The sequence below is a fragment of the Mytilus galloprovincialis genome, chromosome 2 (genome assembly GCF_965363235.1).
Source record: "Mytilus galloprovincialis chromosome 2, xbMytGall1.hap1.1, whole genome shotgun sequence".
Classification (NCBI taxonomy): Eukaryota; Metazoa; Mollusca; class Bivalvia; order Mytilida; family Mytilidae; genus Mytilus; species Mytilus galloprovincialis.
Genome location: NC_134839.1, coordinates 64,603,613 through 64,630,207, shown reverse-complemented (window position 1 = coordinate 64,630,207; position 26,595 = coordinate 64,603,613). Strand labels below are relative to the sequence as shown.

General features: G+C 32.4%; 1 protein-coding gene across 1 annotated transcript; it reads left to right on the top strand.

Annotated features, from left to right (window-relative positions):
- The first annotated feature begins 836 nt into the window (after window positions 1-836).
- On the top strand, window positions 837-18,701 carry LOC143064118 (uncharacterized). Its single transcript, XM_076236699.1, has 8 exons — window positions 837-917; window positions 5,991-6,026; window positions 7,378-7,567; window positions 7,997-8,227; window positions 12,843-12,958; window positions 14,273-14,566; window positions 16,080-16,112; window positions 18,489-18,701. Exons 1-8 carry the CDS (start codon window positions 860-862, stop codon window positions 18,557-18,559), a joined length of 1,029 nt encoding a protein of 342 aa, XP_076092814.1. The 5' UTR covers window positions 837-859; the 3' UTR covers window positions 18,560-18,701.
- Window positions 18,702-26,595: the final 7,894 nt, after the last annotated feature.

Here is a 26,595-nt window from a genome sequence, read left to right as displayed (position 1 = left end):
GCAAAATGACGTATATATTAGCAACTATAATTCTCTTTTTGATATTTCAACAGATTATATAGCTAAAATGTAATTATTATCATTCACGATCCGGTCGAAATGCTTGATCAACGTAATGTATCATTTCACGATATATTTTCCCGATATACATAATTACAACCGTATTGGACATTACAGAAAACTTCTTATATCAAGCGAATATTCAATTTGATTCATGCTAGATCCAAAAACCAAAAACCAAAAAATTAAAATCCAAAAAAATAAATGAAGCAGGAAATGATTATAAAAATCACTACTACGCCGCTTAATTCATAACTAGGAAGTTTCACAAGCAAAAAATATCTATTTTGGAGGAAGGCGGTATTTAATAAAAATAATCTGTGTTCCTATGAAAGAGATAAAACTTCCTTGATTGAATAAATAATAAAGAAAACAAATTCCCCCTAATCGATCATAAGGGAGATAACAGGAAATTAACAATGAAAAGTCCGAACAACTTTGTCAGCATAATAGGATAATTGGATTTGTATGCATACAACTGGTAGTAGTAAATCAACATGATCAACAATTAGTAACAAAAAACTATAAGATAAAACAAAAACCCTGACCTACTTGAACAAAACTTTTATTCTAAAGTGTTACATCGTTTAAAAAACAAAACCTAACCATATCACTATTTCTACTGCGCATTAAAACTGAATATATTCTGATGGACAGTCTGAACAAAGAAACGTTATCGACCCATACATTTTTGTAACAACCCAATTCTTCACATTTTTTTTTTTTATATATAAATGAGAATATTTACACTAGCCTTAGGTATTATTAATAAGCAATCCTGTACCACACCATTGACGCTATGTTTACCATAGTATCAAACACAATCTTAGCATTTTTCTTGGTGGAACTAAAATTTGGTAAGTTTGAAAATTTATTTTATGCACAGATTAATGGAAATAATTGTCTGTTTCGTTCAGATTATCAGTCTGAGACTTATTAGCCAATGGTGTTACATTAAACGTTTTAGGTTTCTAAACATAAGTCAGGTACAACTTGATGAACTACCGTTCGATATGATATTGTATACTTATTAACTGGGTATGAGTGGAATAGTTAGTTTATTGTTCCGAGGAGCAACTATTGTCCTGAGGCGGAGCCGAGGGCAATAGTTGTATCCGAGGGACAAATTAACTTACTGTTCCACAAATATCGAGTCAGTAAGTGTTTTATTATATCGAAAAAGACAACAGACAATAAATGGCGGCGATAAATCAACTATCGTAATATCAAAAAGAAGAAACCAAATCATAATGTTTACTTCATAAATTTGTTCAAATGATACGTCTTGCACTGAAGTTAACCCTATACTAGATATAATAGAGCTTTCATACAAATTGACGAAAGGTACGAACGAACGTAAAGGGAGCACGTATTACATTTCAACAATAACAGTTAAAAGAGTCTTTGTTTTATCCACATTCTTTTCTAAATCAAATTCATCTTTCAAAAATAAGCATTTCGCAAATAGTACACGCTTTGGAATGAACTATTTGTGGATTCTTATAAATTCTATATATCTTTTGAACTATTTTAAATCTCGGTCTATTTCTGAAATTAATTCTTACATACTTTGATTTTTTAACCTTGTATGCTACATGTAACATTGCCCATGTGAAATTTTTAAATTGTTTGTATACACATTGAACGACAAGTTTATGTGACGTATGAAATTGTCTGACGTCAGACACGTGAATAAATGAATGTGTTTGTAGATAGATGTTTTTTGTGTTCTGTTAAATTGTTCTTTTTAAAATTGTTACACGATGATGACTGCTGTACCCATATTTTGACTATTTTATTTATCTTTTTAGTTCACGCATCATTGTAAATATAACGAAATTTGATGAGACTGTCATCAAAGTGAGAGGTTTAGCGCTTTAAAAGCAGGTTTAATCCACCATTTTCTACATTTGAAAATGCCTGTAACAAGTCAGGAATATGACAGTTCTTGTCAATTCGTTTTTTATATGTTTTGTCATTTTATTTTGCCATGTGATTATGGACTTTCCGATTGGATTTTCCTCTGAGTTCAGTATTTTTGTGATTTTACTTTTTAAATATTAGAAAATAAAGAAAAAAAGTGTCAATATACTTGCGTGCATTACGTTACCTACATAAACCACGAAAACATACATTTTCGTGGGAATTGTTCAAGCACGAGTTTCACGATTAATATTTGAAGGTTCTCATTTTTTTATAAGTACCGTTTCAGCAAATTTTAAACATGGATCATCGAGATTTGCAATGTTTGAAAAAAGCAATGTGAAATAAATGTAGTAAAACAGATTGTGTGATAAAGATTTTTTCCAATTAATGTTATGGTAAATGACGAAAAGTTATGTGAATCTTGTGATCGCAGGCAACAAATGTGAAACTAATACTTGAACTGCAAATTCAGTTTAATAGAATGAAATTCAAAACAGTGTGGCTGTGGCCATTGATTGACACATTAAATTCATCCATTGACTGGGGCAATTTACGTGAACGTTTGTATGTAACGACCACTGCTCACTATGTACTTTTTAAAGACACTTAAACTATGGGGTCACCAAAGGTTCTCAACACCTCAATAAAGTAATTCGAAAAAAAAAATCAGAAATAACACGATGTTTTGATTTATATCAATTAAATAAATCAAAACATAAAGGTTAGTTCTGATTAATTTTTCGAATTATTTTATAATTAAAGGCGTTAAGATACCTTGGTGACCCCACAGTTTAAATGTCTATCGCAGGTACGTCGTGAACAGTGGTCGTTACAGACAAACGTTCACGTAAATTGTCCCAGTCAATGGATGAATTTAATGTGTCAATCAATGGCCACAGCCACACTGTTTTGAATTTCATTCTATGAACGTAACAAAGTTCACACTGTTAAGCAAGCGTTAAATGACTAAACAAAAAGAAGAAAACCAAACGACAAGTTATGGGAGCAACCATTTATTAAACACACGACATTCTTGGGAGATAGACGCATAGACGTCCAGTGGGTAATATTTCGTGAATGTTCAGTACCAAAACGCAATCATACGATATATAAACGGTTCCATAACAGAGACTAACTCCGGTGTATGGACACATCACAAGGTGACAATGAATATAACCAAAGGAAAGCGGTGAAATAAACACCTGTATATGACATAGTATAAACTTTTTTTTTCATTTTATTATTGTGGCCGTTGCAAATATTGAATTTAGGAAGTATTTGTATTTATTTTTTAATGCCCCATTTATGAGCATGATGTTTTCTGGTCTGTGCGCCTGTTCGTCTGTCCGTTCGTTCGTTCGTTCGTCCGTCGTACCGTCCGATCGTCCGTCCGGTTGTCCGTCCGTTCGTCTCGCTTCAGGTTAAAGTTTTTGGTCGAGGTAGTTTTTGATGAAGCTGAAGTCCAGATAACTTGAAACTTAGTACACATGTTTCTTATGATATGATCTTTATAATTCTAATACTAAATTAGAGATTTTACCCCATTTTCACGGCCCACTGAACAAAGAAAATGATAGTGCGGATGGGGCATCCGTGTATTGAGAACACATTCTTGTTTCTTATATTTTCTCAGGGAAGTGGACAATGTACTTGCATCGGTATTTTCTTTGGTTAAATAATGCAATATTGTAATTTTTTTTGAAAATTATGGGGTGAGGTGGATTGGACGCCTTTTTTGTTTTGTTTTTAGGAGTATGTTTTCCTTCTGTCTTCCCTATATTTAGTAAATTCTGTAGAGTAATCTCCTTTCACCTGGTGGTATTATATTTCTACCTATCGTATGTCCCAAAATCCTATCTCACTAAAAATCTAACTTAATAAGTGTCGTTGCATGTAGGTTAATGGTCAGGGGCGGATTCAGGATTTTGGAATAGGGGGGCATAGTTAAAAAAATGCGCCGAGCGGAAGAGGCGAAAAATTTTGGGACCTTTTTTCATTTTGCTAAAAAACATAAAATAAGTGTAAAATGCATTTTAGTTAAAGTATAGGGGTTGGACATTTTTGGTGACGTAATCTCTTCATTAATTGTCTATAATTATAGAATGGATCCAAAGCTATGTACTATTATATTTTACTTTATGTGGATTTGTTAGTAAAAAATTGACATGGAAAATTCCCGTTTGTTGTATGGTTAGTTATAGGATTCACAATCATCCACCCCCCACCACCCCCCCCCCAAAAAAAATAATATAATAATAATTACGCCCGTTTTTTGTTCATCGTGTTCATTTAATGCTACATAATTCTGTTCAAAATATTCATTTTTTAAAATCAAAAAAGTGGCCAAGATGATTGTTTTTAATCGAGATTGCCCCTCAAATCAAATGGCCCGTTCTTTAGACTCTAAATCTATATCTAGAGCTTACTGACTGGGGATCACTATTCAGCACTGTTATCAATGGGCTGGGGCGTGTGGGGTTAAACATTTTCGTAGGTAAATACTATTGCTGTGGAACTTTTTTTCATGAGAGTGTAATAGAGTATTACTTTCTGTTCGGTGGAATTGAGAAAAAGAAGTCAATACGTCGTTCTTGCTCAATACTTTGTCGCTTTGAAGGTGTCATATTTGTCAAACTGAGCCTAAGCAATGTGTTACTGTAATTTGAATTTCAAAATGACGTGTTTTTTTTCGACGGACTGGTCATCTCCATCTCCATCGTAGCAAATCACATAACTTTGACATAATCAATAATACATTACAGTAAATACGAGCGAAAAATATCTTTATAAGTGAAGAATTGTCGCAAAAAAATGAATACACAGCAAAGTTCACGAAGTCTAGGCTGATTAATCATTTTACAAAAAAAGCAGTGACAGCAAAGGGGGGCGTACGCCCTCTAAGCCCCCCTCTGGATCCGCCACTGACATTGGTCCTTAGAAGCTAACATTAAGAGGGAAATGCCATCGAAGTTCCATGACGATTATTTGATAATGTTAAAATACAGCATCCCTAAAACGAGTCTTGCGTATGATTCGTCAAGCATACGTACCTTTCGTCAATTTGTAAGAAAGCTCTAATAGGTAAAACACGACGTCGTTACTCCAACTTTATTTTCAAAATCCTCCAATCGCGTAGCTGCATTTAAAATTCCGCGAAATATAATGACGCTTACGGTCAAATAGTTTCACCCATGTCCAATTATAGTTGGAAATTTTTGACCGGTCCAATAGTTCAAAGCTTGTAATTTGCAAAAAAAGTGAAAATATTGTGTACTTATTTTATATAAAAAATGATAACTGAGGTAATAAAATTGACTATTAACATGTGGACATGTCATGCGTATGTTACTTATCATCATACTTTCAGCAATCAGAAATGTGAAAGTGCATGAAAACTACAAATGGCATTGTTACTGTTACCAGAATAAAGTTTGCTCTTTTATGATATTTTACCAAAAAATCCCGAAATATTGATGTTGCAATACAAAGCATGTTCTAAAAATATACAAAAAGCTCATAAAAGCTATACAATGCGTGCCTAATTACTGACACGAGTCGTGTCTTGTTAAGTCTAGTAAAACAAAATACCTTCATTGGAAAAAGTCAATAAGTACGACAAACAATAAGTACCGAACTCCGAGTAAAATCCAAAACGGAAAGTTTGTTTAAACGACTGCTACGTTTCTTACGCCTATACTTTCGCGGGGTATCGCACTTAAGCATATGGAGGCATCGCATTTTAGCGCAGACCATCGACTTCATCGTGACCATCGTACTTTTAAAAATTGTCCCCATCACACTTTAGAGTCCCACAAATATATCGCATGTATTCTCTCATAGGATTAAATTTTGCACGAAACAGGTCACAATTTTTCGTACTTTTTGCAAGATGCCTGTCATTATTGCTTATGATTTTAATGATACATGTTGTTATCAGGAGATTTAGACTCCCGCGAGTCTCTTGGTTTATGAATACGGAATAAAAAGAAATTTATGCATTGCAGGTAATGGAGAGAATACTAACTCGGTATCATGTAGTCGTGAGTACATTTTTTTAATACCACTAACTTCCTTTTCAACGCCAAACATTTTTCTAGAGATACAAAATGAAGCGGCTAAATACCAATAGGACATTCAAGACTGATGATTCGAGGAAAAAGTTACAATGCCACAATCTCCGGCGCAGAGATCACAATCCTCAAACCCGTTCCGTTCAATACTTTGTAACACTACACTCAATATTACGAGGTCATATAAGTGCAGTATTGCAAAGCATGTATGGGACGGATATGAACTCTGCGCCGGAGATTGACAATGCCATTGCAAAAATAAAAAGAAGAAAATCACGAAACAACTGCACAAACTGTTACATTTACGAATCTAATATTTCTTTTTATATATGCTATCGTACATGTATGTATCAATATAAGGGGAAATGATAAAAAAAAAAATACAAATTCGATGTAGATCTGCTTGTTTGTTTTAATGACACGTGTAGACATATACAACAAAAACACACACAAATAAAATAAGAAATTTATATTAAAAAACATTAAATATAAGATATGTCAAAATGAACCGCTATCGAAGTGACCGAATTTGGCACAGCATGTCGGGGGCCAATTAATTTACCCCTGTCCGTCCGTCCATGTTGGATGTTATGATGTTCATACACATAATAAAGGTGTACATGGCAACAAGATTTGAATAATATGAAAATGACACTTACAAATGTAGTTTGACTTAGTATGTTTTTGGTACCAGCTGCATAAATAGATCATGGTAAGTTTGGCTATCTCTTCCTACAGTTTTGAAGATACAGCTTTAATATTTTGTAGGATTTTCAAACACATAATGAAGGTGTGCATGTACAGGGTTTTTCAAATATTCTGAAAATGAACGGTAGTTGAACTTCCTTGGTACTAACTGCACAAAGATATCATTGTTTTCTCGGTTATCTGCTCCTACAGTTACATCATTAAACATATTGTTAAATTGATAATTTTCTATTATCAGGTATAATTTGTGTCTTACAGACAGTGTAACAATTTCAAGTTGTCATCCAATATCACTGTTTGTCAAATCTAAAATATTTGGAACTATACTCATGCATATGGCAGAGCAGAAAATAGGCGGGGTCTAGTATACTTGGTTTTGTATTTTATTTTATCTCAATCCTACTCCACTTGATGGGTATAGCAACAGCATAAACCGCCCAAGAGGAAATAATTTATTGCATATACCAGTTATATCGTTTTTATCATCACCAATAAATTAAATGATATAAAAAAAAATGAACTGATATTCCGATACCTATCTTATTCCCTAAACATTTGAAAATCATTCCTGTAAAAAGAAATTGTTCCGCTATAAACCGTCCGATGACTTTAGTTTCAGGTATTAAACCACAACTTTTATTTTCCAACGGCACACATGTATTTTCGAAAGATTTGGATAATGACAATTTGAGGATAGTACTAGAGGAATCCGATACTTTGGATAGTTCCATTTTTTATGTTGACTACGATTTAAAGAATGGATATCTCTACTGGTCAGATCTGACTAAAAATACAGTCAGCAGGTATCACTGTTATTGCTAGTAATATGTGTTTTATTTTTTTTTTTAAAGTTTTGAAATAAATATATATATTTTAACGGTTTTTGTTAAAATTATTGACACTGATGAATGCTATTTGTTGAGACGAAATATTTGTCTATACGATTTTATAACTTCATGTTCGTACATTACCTTCTTATATTAGTACCGTTGTGTTTTCAATAGCTAGCATTTTTTTATCAAATGTAAAGTACGAGATTAAGAGAACTTAAATTCAAATTCGTTAGGCAAAGTTAACAAAAAAAAATATAACGGAAATGATTCTAAAAGTTATAAACGTTCACATCTATTCCGTGTATTTCATTGTTCTTGTCTGCTTTTTAGTAGCCAATAATGAATTTTTGTTTTACATTCATTGTATTTTGGTGGCCTGTACACAATTTTTGTTTGAAGGAAAGAATGTGCGTCCGGTAACGAAAGTTCTATTAAAGAAGTTATAATTCAACAACCGTCAAATTCAAGGACTCTCGGAATAGCCGTGGACTCACAGAACGGTCACCTATATTTTGCAAACCAAAATGGAGGGCCAATAAGAAGGTCTGACTTGGATGGTTCTAATATTGTGGATATTTTAAATGAATCATTGGAAAAACCAACTGCCATTTCTATTGATATTTCAAACAGGTATGTTATTTCAACTTTTTAAAGTCTGTTGTATTATAATACATCATCCTTATTTGGCTGACCATTCTTGGGACAAATATAACAAAAGTAACAATCGAAATCTTGTAAAGAGTCGTCATTTGCCGCTGGGGCAAAATAGGGGAAGAGAAAATAAAGCTCAAATTCCGAATTTTATAATAATCTTGCTTGAAAAAGGTTGCGTAAAAGGTCATGTACAAAGGGAACGTGTAGACGTTTGAAAAGTTAAAAAATGTTATTTGTGTGTATGATGACAGAGAATATCATATATAAATAGGAAACGTTGCAATTAATAGTCGTAGCTAGCCAATGGTTTACATTAGGTACATTACAAAATGATATTTGTAAATACAGTGACTGCTTAACAAAGCATGAACCATTTTTGTAAAATTACCACTTTTGTTATAAAAACGTGGACAAATCAGTTATGTATGGTATTACAATGAAGTACTTTACTATTCTATTTTTTATGATATACATAGAAATTGCTGTAAAATACTATTATGACCATCTCCCAACGGAGCTTGTTTATGGTAGCCATGTCCAATTAACGTCATTTTACATCAAACTTATGAAGTCTTATCTAATTATTCTCAAGAATATGTTTCAATGGGTTTCAAAATGTATATTTTAAAGATACACACACTGCAGATATTCATAAATTAATCAAATTTAGTATACCTTACATTCAATCACAGCTCTCCTAAATTTATATCCTTCACTTGTCTTTGGTATATAATAACACAGAATTATGATTCTACTTCGTCAACATTTGTTAACATGGTTTTTTTTTCAAACGTGACAATGGAAGCCATTGTAGGAATGAAGTTGGCAGTTTAGCTCGTGAAAACCGATAATTTAACCGCTTGGCGTTATAAATATCTTTACATTGCAGTTCAAGTATCAAAAGACAAATGCATCTTATAGCTATTTTAAAAAGCATCATTAAATGTACTTTAGGTCTTTTGTCAACTTATAGAATTATTTTCTGAATAGTTGACCAGACAAGTTTTCGAAAATTAATAATAAAACTCCAATAGTCGACAAATGAGGGATATTTGTTTATTATATTCAATGTTTGTTGCAAACTAATATCCAGAAAAGTTCAGAAAAAATTCAAGTTACATACGAATCAGGAAAATACATCTGTAACAAGTACTGTCATCTATATTCGTCTTAATTTCTTGGAATATAGTGAGTGATAATTATCCTCCATTTAAAAGTTCTACAGTTAGATAAATATACTATTATGAGAAACATTGATTGAACAAATTCAAAAGGATGCATGTCAATTGGATTCTGATGTTTGACATAAAAAAAAGAAAAATGTATTAAGGGCATAAGATACAGTTACAGGGGAGGTAATGACGTTACTAACTTTTAAAACTTGTTATTTTCGCGACGTCAAACTATAAAATTGAGAATGGAAATGGGGAATGTGTCAAAGAGACAACAACCCGACCAAATAAAAAACAACAGCAGAGGGTCACCAACAGGTCTTCAATGTAGCGAGAAATTCCCGCACCCGGAGGCGTCCCTCAGCTGGCCCCTAAACAAATATATACTAGTCCAGTGATAATGAACGCCATACTAATTTCCAAATTGTACACAAGAAACTAAAATTAAAATAATACAAGACTAACAAAGGCCAGAGGCTCATGACTTGGGACAGGCGCAAAAATGCGGCGTATGACTATCGGGAAACGATCCAGTTTTCGACTGATTTTTATCATTTAAACATAATTAACTTGAAAACGAGTTCATGGACCCATATGTTTTAAAATGTCATTTGGTTTGATTACGTAAAAAGAACATGTGTGCCAATTTTCATGAAAACGTAGATAGTGCATTTTTTAAATTTTAATAAAATATAGAGCAAAACATGATGTTTTATTCTACATTCATGAACATTTGATAAATATGAGTTATTTCTGAATAAAAAATGTATAAGTTTTTATGATACTTATAAAATACAGAAATTACAAATTATTTAACAAAAAACAACTTGTGTTTATCTTTTTAAACATAAAAGTTATGACTTTCTTTCGAAAGGGAAAATACGGCCACAAATCCGAATTTTAGCAAATATACAAAATTTTGACCTCATTTTACTCAAAACGTAGCCCATGAACGTATATTGTTTATTATATATTTTATTTAATTAGATAAAAATAGTCTATCATATGGAAATTTTTATAAAAATGTAAATACGGGATCAAAACTGTATCGTATGCCCTTAAGTACCTACGGTGACTGCAGTTTTTTTTCTATAGAATGATTTGATAGTTAGATGTCTCATTGGCAATAATATAACATTTCCTTTTTTTTATTTCAATATATGTTCTTATTTTAATTTTGTTTTGATATCCCATTTGTTATCAGATTTTAACTAGACTTCCTAACCAAAGCTTTGCTTGTATGATACAAAACATAACAACAGGAAATATAAACAGCAGTACAGGGGACCACACCAACAGCAACACAGACATTAAACCAAGACAAACGTCAACATTAACCCTTCTCTGTGCCCAAAACTTCAAGTAAACAAGGAAATAAAGAAATTATTTGAAACAGTTATAAACCTGATATTCAGTGGTTGGCGTTTGTTGGTGTGGCTCATAAGTGTTTCTCGTTTTTGTTTTATGACCCATTATGTTTTGTTGGTCTGTGCGTCCATCCGTCCGTCTGTTCGTTCGCTATGATATGATCTTTAATGCCAAATTAGAAATTTTATCCCATTTTCACGGTCCACTGAGCATAGAAAATAATGCCGATGGGGCATCCGTGTACTTGGGACACATTCTTGTTTTATATTTAATAGATTAGACCGTTGGTTTTCCCGTTTGAATGGTTTTACACTAGTCATTTTTTTGGGCCCTGTATAGCTTGCTGTTCCGTGTGAGCAAAGACTCTGTATTGAAGACCTTACTTTGACCTATCATGATTTAATTTTACAAATTGTTACTTGGATGGAGAGTTGTCTCATCGGCACTCATTTCACTTCTGCTATTATCTAATCACAGTTCAAAAAGAAAATACCAATAAAGAACGAAAATTGTCTTTTATGTAGTAAATGTAAGGTTCCTATGTAAAGCAGAAATATCAAATTCAAAAGGAAGCTATATATTGCTATTTTATATGTTTTATGTCAATACCCTTGAGATAATTAAATTTCTGAAAAATAACAAAACAACTTCATCAAGGTCACTGGTAAGATTTGTCTTATTCCTTTATTACCGACAAATGGGATTTTCACAAAATGTAGTAGATGGATCACCAATGAGCTTGGCCATATGTGATTCATAACAATGCAAGAACATGTCTGTTGTCAATCATGGAGGAACAAAACATGTGCCATGGAAATACCTACAACCTTTAGATAAGTTTCATGTAAGAAAGCAAATATATTTTGCCAAGGAGGAAAATTAAAAGTTGTAACAATCTCATCATCTTTCCAATAAGTATGTAGTTTTCTGGGCTTTGTTAGTCTTGTACATTTTTTTTAATTTTAGTTTATTCATATGTTTGGAGTTTAAAGTTAACGTCCCTTTTCACTAAATTAGTACACATTTTTATTTAGAAGCCAGCTGAGACCCACATCAGGGTGGGAAGTTTCTCACTGCATTGGAGACAAATTGGTGGCATTCGACTATTATGTGCTCTTTGGCCGGGTTGATGTCTCTTTGACTTATACTCAATTTGCATTGTCAATCTTTGTCTTGCGTAAACATAAAATGTCAATCCTGTTACATGTGTATCTATGTTGAGTTTATTTACAACCACTGGGTCGATGTCACTGCTGGTGGAGTTTTAATTCTCCGAGGGTTTCACCAGCCGAGTAGTCAGTACTTATTGTTGACTTAAGTTATCATTGATATTTTTTTTTTTTTTTTTTTTTTTTTTTTTATGTTCAAAATTATAAATTAACTATAATTTACAAAACTTAGAATTTTTGAAATACTAATGCTTTTCTCCCTTAGGAATAGATTACCTTAGCTGTATTTGGTCCTAAATGCTCTTTAACTTCGTACTTTATTTGGCCTTTTTAACATTTTTTGATTCGAGCGTCACCGATGAATCTTTTGAAGACGAAATGCGCGTCTGGTGTAAATATAAAATGTCAATCTGATATCTATGATGAGAGTTTATTTGCATAAAATATTGATATTCTTCATGACAAAAGAAGGCTTTTATATGTGTTGACGAAAATATATTCCACGTGCGATATATAGATAAGCGATTGCTAGTGTTAGCAGGTAGGATTTTAATCAAACTTTTCATTATGATTTTAAAGGAAAATATGATTAAATCAACAACAAAGGTCGTCTTGATAATAAAGAGGGTCGAAAAATCACAACTAGTACTGGTAACGAAACTGTAACTTAAAGAATCATTTTTCTACAGTTGTTATATATATGAATGTTACATGTAGGTGCTTATTGTGCTCCTGAATAATCCATTTGACTAATTTCATAGCCTGAAGTTCAGACTTAAATATTTTGAAAGTTGTTAGGAAACTAGTTTGAGAATTATAACACCTATTTGATAACCGAGATATCATTAAGAGTTTCATAGTGACTTTGTGTATTTTTAAAAGATGGCTGTACTTTAGTGATCACGGTAAACTTACAATTGAGAGATGTAAATTCGATGGGAGTAGCAGACAGACCCTAATAAGTAATGACGTGATGGGACCTTACGGTTTAGCTTTGGGTAAATAATTTAGTTTTACAGCTAAGGAATTAAAACGACAGTATATACCAATTGAATGTTTTAACTGTATTTCGTTACAATTTGAACGAGTGTAGAAAACAGGTAAAATTCAACGATTGCCAAGCTAACTATTTCCTCTCGAGAACCAACTTTTATAGATGTCTTACAAATATTTTACACATTTTATAAGGATTCGAAACAGGTTTGCATTGTATTGACGCTTTTTTAAATTGAGATATTTTGAAGATTGTAATAAGGTTTTTGAAAATTCATAAAATAAAACATAGGTTATCGAGCTTGTTTTCAAGAACAAATTATTTCATTAACTTCTGTATTTTTTAATTTATGGTGGATTTGTTCTCAAGATAACCTCCCTTACATGTATGTATGGCATATCGTTCTATCAATTTTAGACCAATAATCATGTATAAATTTTTTAAATAAGACGAACACCGCGTAATCTTGCTCTTTATTCTTATCTACGGTAAATATTTCACTTCAAAGAAACATTTATTTATACCTAAGACCATATTGCACTGGTTAGCGGAATTTGAAAACACCAATTCAGGCACTATATATCTGAAAAACAGGCTACATGTGCCCTCAATTTTAGAATTAATTCAAAAAGATGTCATTGTGGTATGAGTGTCAAGGAGACAACACTCCATCCAAGTCACAATGTGTAAAACAGACTTTGTCTCATTGGCTTGTATTTCTTCGGAGAAAATACGACTAACACAACATCAGACAGACAGTGTGTAGGAATGCCCGTAATGGCGTAATGTTTTAGTTTTCTGCGATCTATTGATGTTTTTGCAATACATGTATTAATTCATTATCACTGAACTAGTATATATTTGTTTAGGGGCCAGTTGAAGGACGCCTCCGGGTGCGGGAATTCTCGTTACATTGAAGACCTGTTGGTGACCTTCTGCTGATGTTTTTTTCTATGGTCGGGTTGTTGTCTCTTTGGCACATTCCCCATTTCCATTTTCCATTTTATTAATTGTATTATTATTTCTATTTTAAGATATGGTATTTATTTGGTGATAATGAAAATGCTTCTAATTCTAGAATTTTTTTAACTTCTTTTTTTATCACACTTTAGTCTAAGACTTGTTGAATTTTCCAGGAAGTATTTCATACGTTACGCTAAATATTTTTGCTGCTATATTAAAGTCCTATTTGTTTTATTTGGTATTGCCAATCTGTATTATAGTATCTGATGAAGACAATTTGGTATAAACAGAATCTGATGTAATTTGTCAGTCTTAGACTGTCACATGTACTCTAAGTATTTATTTATGTCCACAGATATGACATCAAAAAGATTATATTGGACTGATAGTGCATTGAATCGCCTCAAATCTTCGAAGTTTGATGGCTCAGATGTTAGAAACGTTTCTGTAGACATAAAACCATTGGGAAACATAAGCATCATACTTGCGGGAATTGATTTGTACGGATCTTACATGTATGTTAGTAATTTGCCAACTGGAATATATAGGATACAGAAAAACAAAATTAATGCCGTGCCAGAAATATTTGCATTTGAAATTGAGTCTGGAAATTCTGGAATTTTTGGTATAAAGATTATAAATGTTATAGGTAAGTATTTACGTACGGAATAACATCTACACATTTTTTTGTGTCCGTCTTCTACGTAAATTATACTTCTATCATCAAAGACCTTAAGAAAAGGTAGCTACCGTTCAACCTCGAAGTCAATCGCGACTTAAGTTAATATGTACCACCCAAAGGATGTGTGATAAATATTTGAAAAGAGGAGTGGCTAAGACAAAAAAATACCGGTAAATCCTACACAGAAGAAATGTTTTAAAGGGGAAAGAAGGGTTATGCCAGACATTCAACTACAGGAGACTGCAATAAATGCGGCAATTAATATGTGTCGGTTTTATACGTAAATTATATTTGAATCATCGACGACCTTTGTAAAAGGTAAATTACCCTTCAGCACCTTTTCAGCGACACCAAACAACGCAGTAAAACATCTAGATTCAGCATACTACTATAAACTAAACACGAAATCGCGGGCATTTAGAAAGTGCATGAAAACAGTTGTAGATTCCTACACTGCAACAAGTGTATAACGATATTTATCCACTCAAGACAGGTAAATTTTATTATTTAAAGCGCGAGGCTTGCCGAGCTGATTAAACTATTAAAATATAACTGTCGAGAGTGGGGAAATATGGTAATACACAAGATATAGTGTCGGAATCTGTTTCTCTGATGAGTTTTATCCTTCTTTTTAAAAGATTTTCAGAAACTTGTGTTCTTTGTATGCGGCGTCATCAGACATGGTCGCCTTTTTTATGACGTCACAATATGAAAATTCAGAAGAAAAAAAATGTTTCTCTTACACCGATCAAGAAATGTGAAAATAGCACCAAACTTAGAGAAGTGTAATGAAGACGTAGTAGCAACGTGAAAGAATCGAACATTTACATTTTCATGCCGCTCATACCGCGACCTCACCACTATCTGAATTTATTTTAGATCCCGGAGAGCGAGGTGCGATCGTTGTCTAGTGTGACTGGGGCTTATCAGATTTAGTCCTCTCACTATATTTTTCAAATCCTTATGTTGAACGTTTGGCGTAACAAAGCAACAGCCTGGTATCATTTATTAGTTTTTAAATCCGCTGGACTTATGTCACTGTTGGTAGATATTTCACCAGTAGTCACGAATTTTATGTAGACATGAACTATTATTCATATGTTTAGTTTCCTTTAGTCTACCTTTGATTAAATGTGCCCAAAAAAATCGAAACACTGAGGGTATTCTACTCTAGAGTCTTGATCTTTGTATCCATTTTAACTGTAAACTTTGGAATTTTTCAATAGATGTAAAATAGATAAAGAGATTCCCAAGGTTAAATTAAGGATATAATTCTTATATGTAATGCACAAAACAATCAGAGGAAAATTCAAAACAGAAAATCCCTAATCAAATGGCAAAATCAAAAGCTCAAACACATCAAAGGAATGGATGACAACTGTCATATTCCTGACTTGGTACAGGCATTTTCTTATGTAGAATACCACATATGATACTGATATGCTTGCTCATTGCATTTATCCTAAATTATGTATTGTAGAAAGCCGCACAAATAATGCAACACACGAGGAAGGTAGGGGTAAATTAGTAATATTCTTGCTAGTTTGATAACGTATCCATTACGCTTGGAAGACGTGTTTTTCAACAATCAATAGTCTTTCCTATTGGAACCAAGTGTTCTCCTGTTCGTGACAACCTGTTCTTTCATTCATACATGTATGAGGCAAATTTCTTATAAAAAAACCCTATCAAAATACTTTAACTTCATGTTCCACTTTGAAGATTAAGTTCTCTCACTACATAATTCAAATCAATATGTTGAACGTTTGGTGAACCAAAGCAAACACCCGGTATTTTTAATTAATTTTGAAATCCGCTGGACTTATTTCAATGCCGGTAGATGTTTCCCCGAGAGTATCACAAGTAGTCACGACTGTTGTGTTGACCCGAACTAACATGCATATGTGTGTTTTCATTAATTTATCGTTTATTTTTAAAATGTGCAAAAAAGAAATTGAAACACTGAAGCTTTTCTACCCTAGAGTATGGAAAGTTCAGCCGTATTTGCCTCACAATTTAATAGTTTTGGGTTTTCGATGATCTTCATCTTTGTATCCAATTGGGCTTTTATTGTTTTGATTCGAAGACCACCGTTAGTTCAAATGTTGAAATGTTACAGATAAACGCATCTTGCGTACTAAATTATACACCTGGTGTATATGCTGATGGGTGTTTCATCTACGAGGATATAATTAACCTCGTATTCAATATTTTAATTTTTGATGTGATTTATCATGTATTAGTTTATTCTTATGTAAAGTTAGCGTTTATAGAATTTAAATACAAATCAAAACCCTAATGTACCTCTACCCCTGCCGATTAAAGGTTTGGTTGAATTTGCCACAAAAGAGGGGCAAAAGATACCAGAGGGACAGATTAACTCATAGATCGAAAATAAACTGAAAACGCCATGGCTAAAAATTTAAAAAATAGTACACAAAACACAACATGGAAAACTGAAGACTAAGCAACACGAATTCCGCCAAAAACTGGGGTGAACTCAGTTGCTCTTGAAGGGTAAGTAGATCCTGCCCCACATTGGCATTCGTCGTGTTGCTCATATTATTACAAACCTGGTAAATAGTCTAATTCGGTAGGTCACATGCATGTAAAGGGGGGGTAGTTACGACGTAAGAAACATATCCGATATCATCTGTGAAACGGTTATTTCACAACGGTCAACCAACTCGTGATGGCGTCCATAAAATTTACGAAGGAATGATTTCAACTTCATCATTTGGAACTCGTGGTTTAAAAGCTTCCTTTTGAAATCATGATAGGAAACACAATATATGGAGATATATACTTAGTTGGAATGTTGCTATATAGAAATGGAAATTTCACAATTGGGAAGCTGAAATCATCACAACTGTGACGCATTTTTGGTGGTCTATGGTCTACAACTTTGTACTTATATGGCTTTTTTATTGTTTTGAAACATACGTCTTGCATACTGAATAATAAGCCAGGTAACGCAGCTGGTAGACACTGTATCTACAAGTGTATCATAAGCCCAGCAGTTACCACTCTCAGTTTCGACGAGGAATATTATTGATAAATTAAGTTCAATTTTGGTTAATTTACTGTTGATAAATTATAAAAACAATTATAGACACTAAAGTAGTCTTTACACTCGTGCACAAAGCTTTAACAGATTTGACAGATTGTGTCTGCATTATTGCTTTAAATGCTCTTCAAATTCGTATCTATTTGTCTTTTGATTAATATTATTAATATTATTCAATCGCCTCTTCATATCAGAGTCACGCATGGTGTCCCAATTTACAAGACTAAAACTTAGAAACTTTTAATTTAATTTATGCCATTGAACGTAAATAAATGATATCCTACAGTTAAATGTCTCTAATATCTTGATTTTTATAAAGATTTTGACAATAGTGTCGGTTTATAAGAAAACTTTACGAAACAATGCAATTCATCATTTATTATTAGTTTGAAATGGTGTCAAAGATGTCACAAGTTATCTATTCTTTTTTAAGCTTTAAATTTAACAATTATGTCATTACGGAACTTTATTGAATTGTAGCCTTGATTTATTTCATCTTCATGTTAGTGTATTTGTTATACTTATGTAAAGATGTTTGTTTAGGGAAGAGGCATATAAGCGTATGAACACAAAACCTGGACAATTGTCTAACCGCTGTAAGCTCGTATGTGTGTGTATATAAGCCTTGACAAACACCCATAGTTGATGTCGAAATTTCAAAATCGCTTCTTATTTCATTTGATTTAGAAAAATATATAAGGTGCGTTTGTATGCTCTAAACTTTATATGGAACACGAATCACTGTAATATTTTACGTAACTGGTCTACATCTTTATGTTTTCATATTTTCTCCAAATTAAAATACTTTTATGTTATTTGCAGGAAATGTTGGACAAATGCTAATACTGTTTGCAGGAATGATATTCGTTGAAGTCCTACTCAACCGGGTGTAAACGTAGTTTCAATATTTCTGTACATATAAAATCTATTTATAGTTTGTAACATAGACGGTTCCAATCTTACTGCACCATATGCACATTTCGACAATAAGTGTATATTCAGAGCTGAGGATTATTTATCTTTTTAACAGTTTATAAATTAATAATCATTATTAATAACAAATGATACAAAAATGTACTGTTTTAACAGTTTATTAAATAATAATCATTATAAATAAAAAATGATATTGTGTCTTACAAAATAATTCAGACCTGGTCCTTAAAAACAACGATGGTAACTGGCAAGTTCCTGACATTGAACAACTATGTAGAACATTTGGTTGAAGAAATACACTTATGCGAACATACATTTGAAATTATTTGTAAAAAAACCCCACTGCATACCTATAGTAGTACAGTAATCTCCAATTAAAATAATAATATACTGACTGAAATCACAAAGAAGTGTGTTTTTCTTTAAATAATAAAGTCGAATGTGATGACATGCAGCTCGCATAATAATTATTATATCAGTGCAAAATACAAAACATTAAGATTATACATGTATCCCACGATGTTTAATACTTATAAAACAAAACAGTTAGATAAAGGTATTGGGTTTGCCAAATAATAAGCACTTTTATCATGGTTTGTCACTCCACTACTTAACAAATGTAAATACAACTTAAAGTAAAATGCATATAGATAACAGGTGAAAAATGCCTTCACAATCATGTTAGAAAGGAATCAAAAACTAGAAGAAAAAAAATAACAAGAATTTTATAAGATTTATAAATATGTTTTTTTAAAACTATATGCAATAAAATAAAAATTATTTGATTATTATTATTTTGCTTCAGATCGCTTAATAATCTTTCTTTTAACGTTTATTTACTTTTTTCATAATTGTTCTTCCCTTCGCCGAATTTTTCACTAGCGGATTCATACATGTACTGTAGTAAGGTTACTGCATACGGACACGCATTTAGCAAACTAGAGAACAGGATGGCAATAATTCAATAACATTACATGTGTGAAGACTATGATAAAATAAAGATTGTTTTAAACGAAAGTCTATTTAATAATGTTTATTATCCTTTCAAGTATATGGAACATTTTTTTTGTAAAATTGATTAACCATATGACTTCAACCACGAATATTGACGTATATTTGAAAGCATAGCGTATTCTTAGAAGTCGTAAGAACATATGATCTTAAACAATAGACAGGTTTCTAAACGACAATGTTAATATCTTAACCCTATTAAAAACAATTGTGAAGAAATCTAGCAAAGGTAGTCAAAGATCTGCCACCAAAGTCTACCATCACCAAATTTCTGATTTTGTATTGCAATTTCACTAGATCTCCACCCTTTCTTTTAATTTCGGTACATGGGAAATTAAAGCAAAGGTACTAAAACGAAACTTCGAGAAAAACACCTTTGAAATGATGGTATATTATATATAAAAGCACAAATGCAAACAAAAAAAATACCATTAAAGAATACGTGCAGTCACTGATCACAGTTCAATGCACTGAACCTGCAGATATAACATTATGCCATTCTACACTGAAGATGTCTCGGAAACTACTTTTAAGTGGATATTTGATCACCTAAACAAGACGGGAATACACAGCCTATCGTATTACACAACATACATTTGTAAAGAATTGCTAGATATTAAAAAGATAAATAATGAATACAAAATATTCAAAGAACAACTATATCATAAGTAAGGGAATTGCCGTACGTACAAGAAGTAAGAACAGATCAACAACTCAACAACAACATTATAGCTATGGTCTTTATTTATACTTATAAGTAAATTAAAACTTAGAAGAAGAAATAACTTAGTTGTCTAATTTAACTTCACTTTCCACTATATACATGATGTTCTTTCACTATTCAAAATTTGATGAATATGTTGATCGCATCTATACACTCGAACTTTCGGTAAAGAATACAAAAGAGGGACGAAAGATACCAAAGGGACAGTTAAACTCATAAATCTAAAACAAACTGACAACGCCATGGCTAAAAATGAAAAAGACAAACAGAAAAACAATAGTACACATGACACAACATAGAAAACTAAAGAATAAACAACATGAACCTCACCAAAAACTAGGGGGGATCTCAGGTGCTCCGGAAGGGTAAGCAGATCCTGCTCCACATGTGGCCACCGTCGTGTTGCTTATGTGATTACAAATCCGGTAGATAGTCTAATTCGGTAGTTACAAAAGATACAGTTAACTTTGCCTCATATCTTAAATTACATATCTAAAAATTGACAATGAGGGTCGGTTCTACGATAAGAGATTTTAGTTTCCAAATTGTGATATTTCCATGTTTACGTAGCAACGATCCAACACTCTGTATACGGAGTATATATCTCCAAATTGATACGATATTCTACGGCTTGTATTTTCTATTGTGGTTTCCTTGTTAGAGAGTTGATGATCAGAAAGAAACTATAAAACCAAGAGTTTCAAGTAATTAAATTGAAACCATCCCTTCTTAACTTACACAGACGCCATCAAGAGTTGGTTGACCGTTATCGGATATCTATTTCACATATGACGACGGATATTTCAATTTGTCGTATCTACAATACCGTCCCCTTTTCTTCTAATGTGACCTACCGAATCAGACATCACTTATCACCGAGGTTTTACAATGATGAGCAGGATAACGGGTGCCATATGTGAAACAGGTTCTACGTCTCCTTCGGAAAACATGAGATCATTCCCAGTTTTTGATGTCGTTTGTGTTGCTTAGCCTTTGTTTGTCTATGTAGTGTTTTTTGTGCTGTTGTTTGTCTGTTGGTCTTTCCTTTTTTTAGCCTTGACGTTGTCAGTTTATTTTTCGATTTTTCTGTTTAAATGTCCCTGTGGTATATTTCGTCTTTCTCATATAAAGTCTTTTATGGGCAATTCAAACATTTTAAGGTTAAATGAACTATATTAATATAAAAAAGTAGTTGTAAAGTGTGTCATATTCCCTTTTAAAATAAACCTATATTCTTGAAATCAATTAGTAAACATGTTCGACTGACATAATTATGACATTTAAACCCTATTGTAAAAATGATTTGTCAATAATAATATAACGTTGGTCGAGATCAATGACGCACCGTCAATCTTGTACATATTCTTGACATATACATATTAAACCGTTTGGACATTTACGCAAATGAAAAGTCGTCCCGTTTTTTACTATTTTTCGTTGAAGATTAACGAACGTATTTCTAATATCAATATAAATGACAGATTTTACAAGCTTGAGTTGAGGTGGATATATTTCATCTGAACATTTGGAAATTTCTGAATTATTCACAGACAATAGTTGCTCTAAGAATGTAAATAAAAATGACTTTGCAGTGATGTTTTGGAGGATTTTTTTTCATTTATGTGTATGTCAAATATAAATCCATCTTCTTCTGATAATGTTTTTGATAATCCAAGTATCACTTAAGTTACAAGACCTGGAGAAATATAATTCGTAATAGAGTGTTTACTATTTTACATAGATTTTTTTTCAAGATAAACATGCTGTATTTGCCGATACTTTTACCTGTCTTACTTTATAGATATACAAGAAGGTGAATTTCATTTTGATGAGGTTAAATCAATACATCTTGAATGATATTACATTCAACCCTTTCTCCTTAAGTCTCAATATGCAATACAGAGGATCCAAGTAAAACAATCTTTGCATCCAAGCAGACAAAAGAAAACAGGCTCAATAAAGGCAACAGTAGTATACCGCTGTTCAAAACTCATAAATCCATGGACAAAAAACAAAATCGGGATAACAAACTAAAACCGAGGGAAACGCATTAAATATAAGAGGAGAACAACGACATAACACTAAAATGTAACACATATAGACAAAATCCCACGAGAATAACAAATATAACATATATATATAACATCAAAACCAAATACATGAATTTGGGATAGACAAGTACCGTGACACGTCTTATCGCAATGTGAATTTACACTAAAAAATAAGAGAAAACAAACGACACAACGTTATAATGTAATACACACAGAAACGAACTATAATATAACAATGACCATATTCCTGACTTGGTACAGGGCATTTTTAAAGGAAAAAATGGTGGGTTGAACCTGGTTTTGTGGCATGCCAAACCTCGCACTTTTATGGCCATGTGAAATATAACATCAAAATGACAACACAGGACTACAATATAAATAAATTGGAGAACACAATTGACAAAGAATCACACAAACAGCCAACAAAAGGCAACAAGTTCAAAATTTTTCAAGAAAGTTTCAAGATTCTGAAAATAAACAATTTATTTACGTCAATGTTTTTTGCGTTTATGCTGATATGCTGATTTAAACTATATTCAATTGATGTAAATATGTTGTTTTGACTTGTCGCGGACAATTTACGGAGTACATGATGGCACGCATTTGATTTTATAGCTAGCTAATCCTCCCACTTGTATGAAAATAGTTTATAATTTTGTAAGAAGCAAATACACAGTGTAAATATGCATTAAAGATATTTCAAAATTGCGACTACAAGTCATACATGCATAGATGTAAAAATTATTCATGACAAGACAGTTATATGATCCAGTGGTATTTTTCTAAACTCCTTTTGTAGCTACATGTTTTATTTGAACCCTTTTGCCATGGCATTGTCAGTTTGTAGTCGACTTTATGAGTTTGAATATCCCTGTGGTATATTTCGCCTTTTTTAAATTTTAATCGAGTAAAACCTGGTGTTGGATTCATTAAACTAGACCTTAACCTTAATGTTCACAACTACAAAAAAAACCCTATCGATTAGTTAGTGGTATTTTTCAAAGGATACTGTGTTGTTGTATAAAGGACAGTAGGAGAGTAACTTTTTCCTTTGGTATCCAGCTGAACATTATCAAAAGTATTCATTGATGAAATTGCAAAAGACATTCTTGACGTCTCAGAGGAAATATTAGCTCTAAATATTTTGAAAAATTATCACTTCTTTGAGTGTACAGGTTCTGGCAAATAACAATAGTCGTATACGTTCGGAAGGAAAACATCGAACGCGATTGAGCGAAGTAAATAATTAATCAGACAGGTTTGGGAAACAGAAGTTGGACATCTTTAACCGAGATATGATTTGGAAAACACTTTTGGATGAAAAAGTCAAGTTTGAAGGATTGGACACGTTTGGAGGATGAATGTGTTTGATAGTGTTATATGATTAAGAATAAATTGTAATTCTTCACTATAAAAAAAGGTAATAACCTTGCCAAAGAGACAACTCTCCACAAGAGACAAAGTGACACAGAAATAAACAACTATTTGCCACAGTACCGCCGTCAACAATATGTATAGTCCATACCATAAAGTCAGCTATCAAAGGCCCCGCAATTATAAAATGTAAAACAATTCAAACGAGAAAACTGATGGTATGATGCATGTATTAAATCATTAACGAAAAAAAAGTAAGTAACACAGAAACATACGACAACTATTGAATTACATACTCCTAACTTGTGACAGGAACATACAAAACGTGGCATGGGTATTGGGATAAACATGTAAGCAGGCGCCGAACCCGTCCTTTAACCTGGGAAAGTGTAGTTATTTTTGCACGCAAAAACGGCATGACATTCTTTATGAAAACCAAAAGAAGTAAATTAGCACGAATATTCCAATGTTAAATGTAGAATGCCTTTAAAAGGAAATCATGAATTTTTTTAATTATAACTTACCATTGAATACTATACACGTACTATTTTGTATCAATAAACTCGTCATAGATTGCAAGTTTAGAAATATGAACGCTAATAACGCGTTATATATTACTATTTACTATCACTATCCGTATACATTAATAATCAACGCATCGAAGGTCACGCAAATGTAATCGTTCAATTGTCTCTACGACATACTTTTTATAATACGACCAGTTTAGGTAAATTTACTATTAGTAATTTAAAAGCCTTTCTTCTACGAGCAAAAATGGTCTTGGACAGATATAGCTTAACTTTTTTTCTGTATTTTCTATATTTTTGAACTTTGGTCCTCCAACTATTTTGATTCGATCTCGACTGCTACGTTTAAGGTAAATGGAATCCGAGTTTGGCAAACTTATTAACAGATCTAGTACTTTTATTGATTTTTAGTTATGGTTTGGTTTTAATTCTTATATATATTACACGGTTTTATGTAAATAAACTCATCATGAATACCAGGATTGAAATTTTGTATTCGAGCAGGCGTGCGTTTTGTCTACAAAACACTCACCATTGACGCTGCAATATTTTTTTAGTCCAAATTAAGAACGAAGTTGGGGAGAATAGGACCAAAACACAGCTGGGGTAAAATATTCCTGAGGTAGAAAAGCCTTAGTATTTCTAAAATTCAAAGTTTGATGAACAGTTATTTGTAATTATGATCAATGACAGTTCATGTCAACACAGAAGTACGGACTAGTGGGCTGATGGAAACGACCCCGTGGTTGTAAATAAACTCATTATAGAAAAAAGTAAAATCACAAAAAAAAATGAACTTCTGAGAAAAATTTCGAAACGGAAAGTTCAAAATTTAACCAAATAGCCAATTCAAAAGCTTAAACACATCAAACGAATGGATAACATCTGTCATATTCATGACTTAATACAGACATTTTCTTGTAAAGAAAATGGGGAATTAAAACGGCATGCTTACTGAAAACTCATATACTGTACAGTAGTTCTCAAAGAGACAAAATATATCAAAGGGTGATTCAAGTTGATATTGACGAATAACTGACAATGCATAGAAAAAACAAAAAACAATCAAAAGACAAACCTAAAGACCTAGAAATATCACACACATCGTATACGTTTTATCTAATAATGCGTGCTTAAATTTGCCTGATTTATTAAGTGTACTAAAAGAGAGAGAAAGAGAGTGAACTGTATACTTAATAAGCAGGTGAATTTAGAATGTTACTGCTTACATGTAGGTGAGGAACATTTATAATGTCAAAATTGATATCTTCTTGTGTGTCATTAATTCTGGTACTGAAATGACAGCTGTTCTCAAATGTGATGGACCTGTTTAGAAATTATGCAAAGGGAGACTTATTTGTAGTTCTTCAACCTCTAGTTCAGGCGGACACATGAATGGGATCTAACCAGAAAAGGTTTTAATTTTTAATGGAAAGATCACTAACAATATACGTATATGTGAAATTATATACTTTTGCTTCTTTGACCATCTCGTTTTTTACAAGTGTCCAACGGAACTCCTGACTCATATGCTAAGAGGAAAAGGTCAAGAGATGTACACAGTTTGTTCCATTGAGGATGCCAGTAAATTTTACCTTGAAATTTAAAAAAAAAAACAAAGGCAATGAATTATCACCTTGACTAACCTATTTACGATTCAGGAATTAGGTTTTACAAAAGATTGAAGTCAATCGAACCATTGATAGCAGATTATGCTGTTGTGCATCAGCGCTTATGGTCTTACTTAGTGAATATGCATCTTAAATTCAATTTAATTGAAAAATTCATCAACGCTTGCCGTTACCTTGATGATTTTGAGTCGTTAAAAATGAATAGCTCTTTAAAAATACTGCCGATATTTATCAAAGGAAAATTAAGTTTAGAAAAAAAAATAATAACGTATCTTTCTTAGATTTAAATAAGTCAGATTTAATTCCAGATGTAATTATCTTTTAGTAACTTCCAGTATTCACAAATCATTACTTGTATCTTATGTGCATATGTTATATGTTTTGTATCAGTCTGATGAGTGAAGCCCATTTCAACCGATTTTCATAGTTTGTTTTTATGTTATGATGTTACTGCACTATCCTTGGTCAGTAAAAGAGTTCCTCTCAAACTTCTGTATGTTCTCGTCCCAAGTCAACAGCCTGTAATTCACTGGTTTTCGATTGTTTATGTTTATCATATTTACTTAAACTTTCATAGTTTTGTACGTTTACAGTTGTTGTGTGGTTTTATTGTTTGCTTTGTGGTATTGGTTTTGTTCATTGTTGAAGGCCAAAAGGTGACCAACAATTGATCACTGC

Bases quoted from the DNA above. Each gene is read 5' to 3' on its own strand.
- LOC143064118 (XM_076236699.1), top strand. From the start codon at position 860: ATGTTTACCATAGTATCAAACACAATCTTAGCATTTTTCTTGGTGGAA. The intron at 8,228-12,842 runs GTATGTTATTTC...TATTTTTAAAAG, and splicing joins TCTATTGATATTTCAAACAG to ATGGCTGTACTTTAGTGATC. The intron at 16,113-18,488 runs GTAGGGGTAAAT...TGTTATTTGCAG, and splicing joins TAATGCAACACACGAGGAAG to GAAATGTTGGACAAATGCTA.